The sequence below is a fragment of the Epinephelus moara genome, unplaced genomic scaffold, assembly GCF_006386435.1.
Source record: "Epinephelus moara isolate mb unplaced genomic scaffold, YSFRI_EMoa_1.0 scaffold3799, whole genome shotgun sequence".
In the NCBI taxonomy this organism is placed as follows: domain Eukaryota; kingdom Metazoa; phylum Chordata; class Actinopteri; order Perciformes; family Serranidae; genus Epinephelus; species Epinephelus moara.
Genome location: NW_026081536.1, coordinates 5,088 through 10,271, shown reverse-complemented (window position 1 = coordinate 10,271; position 5,184 = coordinate 5,088). Strand labels below are relative to the sequence as shown.

Sequence of the window (5,184 nt, the reverse complement as noted above, 5' to 3'; positions counted from 1 at the left end):
AAGCCCCAACAACTGCTGCTCCAACAAATGCAGCACCCACAACTGCAGCCCCCACTACTGCTGCTCCCACAACTGCAGCTCCGACAACTGCTGCCCCAACAACTGCAGCCCCCACAACTGCTGCTCCCACCACTGCAGCTCCAACAACTGCTGCCCCGACAACTGCAACTCCAACAACTGCAGTCCCCACAACTGCAACCCCCACAACTTCAGCTCCGACAACTGCAGCTTCCACAACTGCGGCTCCAATAACTGCGGCCCCAACAACTGCTTCTCAAAAAACTACGGCCCCCACAACTGCGGCTCCAACAACTGCTGTCCCAACAACTGCAGCACCCACAACTGAAGCCCCCACAACTGCTGCTCTGACAACTGCAGCACCCACAACTGCAGCCACGACAACTGCAGCTCCAAATACTGCAGCAACCACAACTGCATTTCCAACAACTGCTGCTCCAACAACTGCAGCCCCCACAACTGCTGCTCCCACCACTGCAGCTCCAACAACTGCTGCCCCGACAACTGCAACTCCAACAACTGCAGTCCCCACAACTGCAACCCCCACAACTTCAGCTCCGACAGTCCCCACAACTGCAACCCCCACAACTTCAGCTCCGACAACTGCAGCTTCCACAACTGCGGCTCCAATAACTGCGGCCCCAACAACTGCTTCTCAAAAAACTACGGCCCCCACAACTGCGGCTCCAACAACTGCTGTCCCAACAACTGCAGCACCCACAACTGAAGCCCCCACAACTGCGACTCCAACAACTGCTGCCCCAACAACTGCACCACTCACAACTGCCCCACCCACAACTGCTGCTCCAACAACTGCAGCTCCGACAACTGCAGCACACACTACTGCTGCTCCCACTACTGCAATTCCGACAACTGCTGCCCCAACAAATGCAGCCCCCACAACTGCAGTGCCATCAACTGCAGCCCCAACAACTGCAGCCCCCACAACTGCTGCTCCGACAACTGCAGCACCCACAACTGCAGCCCCAACCACAGCAGCACCCACAACAGCAGCTCCCACAACTGCAGCCCCAACAACTGCAGCTCCAACAACTGGGGCCCCAACAACTGCAGCACCGACAACTGCAGCCCTGACAAATGTAGCCCCCAACAACTGCAGCACCGACAACTGCAGCCCTGACAAATGTAGCCCCCACAACTGCAGATCCAACAACTGCAGCACCCACAACTGCTGCTCCAACAACTGCAGCCCCCACAATTGCAGCTCCGACAACTGCAGCACCCACAACTGCTGCTCCGACAACTGCAGCACCCACAACTGCAGCCCTCACTACTGCTGCTCCCACAACTGCAGCTCCGACAACTGCTGCCCCAACAACTGCAGCCCCGACAACTGCAGACCCCACAACTGCAGCTCCTACAACTGCAGCACCCACAACTGCTGCTCCCACCACTGCAGCTCCAACAATTGCGGCCCCAACAACTGCAGCTCCTACCACTGCAGCACCCACAACTGCACCACCCACAACTGCTGCTCCAACAACTGCAGCTCCGACAACTGTAGGCCACACTACTGGTGCTCCCACTACTGCAATTCCGACAACTGCTGCCCCAACAACTGCAGCCCCCACAACTGCAGCCCCCACAACTGCTGCTCCGACAACTGCAGCACCCACAACTGCAGCCCCAACAACAGCAGTACCCACAACAGCAGCTCCCACAACTGCAGTCCCAACAACTGCAGCTCCAACAACTGCGGCCCCAACAACTGCAGCACCGAGAACTGCAGCCCTGACAACTGTAGCCCCCACAACTGCAGCTCCGACAACTGCAGCACCCACAACTGCTGCTCCGACAACTGCAGCTCCGACAACTGCTGCCCCAACAACTGCAGCTCCCACAACTGCAGTCCTGACAACTGCAGCACCCACAACTGCTGCTCCCACAACTGCAGCTCCAACAACTGCAGCACCCACAACTGCTGCTCCGACAACTGCAGCTCCGACAACTGCTGCCCCAACAACTGCAGCCCCCACAACTGCAGTCCCGACAACTGCAGCTCCTACAACTGCAGCCCCCACAACTGCTGCTCCCACCACTGCAACACCCACAACTGCAGCTCCAACAACTGCTGCCCCCACAACTGTTGGCCTCACAGCTGCTGGACCCACAACTGCAGCTCTAACAACTGCAGCCCCCACTACCGCTGCTCCGACAACTGCAGCTCCGTCAATTGCTGCCCCAACAACTGCAGCCCCATCAACTACAGGACCCACACCTGCCGCCCTCACCACCGCAGCACCCACAACTGCAGCTCCGACAACTGCAGCACGAACAACTGCTGCTCCCACCACAGAAGCTCCAACGAGTGTGGCCCCTACAACTGCTAATCCAAGAACTGCTGCCCCGACAACTGCAACTCCAACAACTGCAGCCCCCACAACTGCAACCCCCACAACTATAGCTCCGACAGCTGCAGCTCCCACAACTGCGGCTCCAACAACTGCGGCCCCAACAACTGCTCCTCAAACAACTGCAGCCCCAACAACTGCTGCTCCCACAACTGAAGCCCCAACAACTGCTGCTTCAACAACTGCAACTCCAACAACTGCGGCCTCAACTACTGTAGCACCGACAACTGCAGCCTCGACAACTGCAGCCCCCACAGCTGCTGCTCCGACAACTGCAGCCCACACAACTGCAGCTCCGACAACTGCAGCACCCACAACAGCTGCTGCAACAACTGTAGCACCCACAACTGTAGCCCCCACTACTGCTGCTCCCACAACTGCTGCCCCAACAACTGCAGCCCCAACAACTGCAGTCCCGACAACTGCAGCTCCCACAACTGCTGCTCCCACTACTGCAGCTCCAACAACTGCGGCCCCAACAACTGCTGCCCCCACAAATGCGGCTCTGACTACCGCAACACCCACAACTGCTACTCCAACAACTGCTGCCCCGACAACTGCAACTCCAACAACTGCAGCCCCCACAACTGCAACCCCCACAACTTCAGCTCCGACAACTGCAGCTCCCACAACTGCAGCCCCAACAACTGCAGCTCTAACAACTGAAGCCCCAACAACTGCAGCACCGACAACTGCAGCCCCGACAACTGCAGCCCCCACAACTGCAGCTCCGACAACTGCAGCACCCACAACTGTGGCTCCGACAACTGCGGCCCCAACAACTGCTCCTCAAACAATTGCAGCCCCAACAACTGCTGCTCCCACAACTGAAGCCCCAACAACTGCTGCTCCAACAACTGCAGCTCCCACAACTGCAGCCCCAACAACTGCAGCTTCCACAACTGCGGCTCCAACAACTGAAGCCCCAACAACTGCTGCTCCAACAACTGCAGCCCCCACAACTGCAGCTCCCACAACTGCAGCCCCAACAACTGCAGCACCCACAACTGTGGCTCTGACATCTGCAGCTCCGACAACTGCAGCCCCCACTACTGCTGCTCCCACAACTGCAGTTCCGACAACTGCGGCCCCAGCAACTGCAGCCCCAACAACTGCAGCTCCCCCAACTGCAGCTCCGACAACTGCTGCCCCAACAACTGCAGCCCCAACTGCAGCCCCGACAACTGCAGCTCCTACAACTGAAGCCCCCACAACTGCTGCTCCCACCACTACAGCTCCAACAACTGCGGCCCCAACAACTGCTGCTCCAATAACTGCTGGCCCCACAGCTGCTGGCCCCACAACTGCTACTCCAACAACTGCTGCCCCGACAACTGCAACTCCAACAACTGCAGCCCCCACAACTGCAGTCCCCACAACTTCAGGTCCGACACCTGCAGCTCCCACAACTGCGGCTCCAACAACTGCGGCCCTAACAACTGTTGCTCAAAAAACTGTAGCCCCAACAACTGCTGCTCCCACAACTGAAGCCCCAACAACTGCTGCTTCAACAACTGCAGCCCCAACAACTGCGGCCCCAACTACTGTAGCACCGACAACTGCAGCCCCCACAACTGCAGCCCCCACTACTGCTTCTCCGACAACTGCAGCTCTGACAACTGCTGCCCCAACAACTGCAGCCCCATCAACTACAGCACCCATAATTGCCGCCCCCACCACCGCAGCACCCACAACTGTATCTCTGACAACTGCAGCTCCGACAACTGCAGCCCCCACTACTGCTGCTCCCACAACTGCGGTTCCGACAACTGCTGCCCCAGCAACTGCAGCCCCAACAACTGCAGCCCCCACAACTGCTGCTCCGACAACTGCAGCACCCACAACTGCAGCCCCCACAACTGCAGTGCCAACAACAGCAGCTCCCACAACTGCAGCCCCAACAACTGCAGCTCCAACAACTGCTATTGCCACAACTGAAGCCCCATCAACTGCTGCTCCAACAACTGCAGCTCCCACAACTGCAGCACACACTACTGCTGCTCCCACTACTGCAATTCCGACAACTGCTGCCCCAACAAATGCAGCCCCCACAACTGCAGTGCCAACAACTGCAGCTCCCACAACTGCAGCCCCAACAACTGCAGCTCCAACAACTGCTGTTGCCACAACTGAAGCCCCAACAACTGCTGCTCCAACAACTGCAGCTCCCACAACTGCAGCTCCGACAACTGCAGCACACACTACTGCTGCTCCCACTACTGCAATTCCGACAACTGCTGCCGCAACAAATGCAGCCCCCACAACTGCAGTGCCAACAACTGCAGTGCCAACAACTGCAGCCCCCACAACTGCTGCTCCGACAACTGCAGCACCCACAACTGCAGCCCCAACCACAGCAGCACCCACAACAGCAGCTCCCACAACTGCAGCTCCAATAACTGCGGCCCCAACAACTGCTGCTCAAACAACTACGGCCCCCACAACTGCGGCTCCAACAACTGCTGTCCCAACAACTGCAGCACCCACAACTGCAGCCCCCACAACTGCGACTCCAACAATTGCTGCCCCAACAACTGCACCACTCACAACTGCACCACCCACAACTGCTGCTCCAACAACTGCAGCTCCGACAACTGCATCACACACTACTGCTGCTCCCACTACTGCAATTCCGACAACTGCTGCCCCAACAAATGCAGCCCCCACAACTGCAGTGCCAACAACTGCAGCCCCAACAACTGCAGCCCCCACAACTGCTGCTCCGACAACTGCAGCACCCACAACTGCAGCCCCAACCACAGCAGCACCCACAACAGCAGCTCCCACAACTGCA

The 5,184-nt window shown here is 58.3% G+C and overlaps 1 protein-coding gene across 1 annotated transcript in view; it reads left to right on the top strand.

Annotated features, from left to right (window-relative positions):
* Positions 1–498: 498 nt before the first annotated feature.
* Positions 499–5,184, top strand: part of LOC126387349 (salivary glue protein Sgs-3-like) — a gene marked incomplete at its 5' end in the record, with an annotated part of 6,356 nt that continues 1,670 nt past the window's right edge. The window contains 2 exons of the mRNA XM_050039883.1: positions 499–716; positions 3,284–4,149. Of these exons, the coding sequence (XP_049895840.1) occupies positions 499–716; positions 3,284–4,149 (1,084 nt within the window). The remainder of the gene's footprint in view (positions 717–3,283; positions 4,150–5,184) is intronic.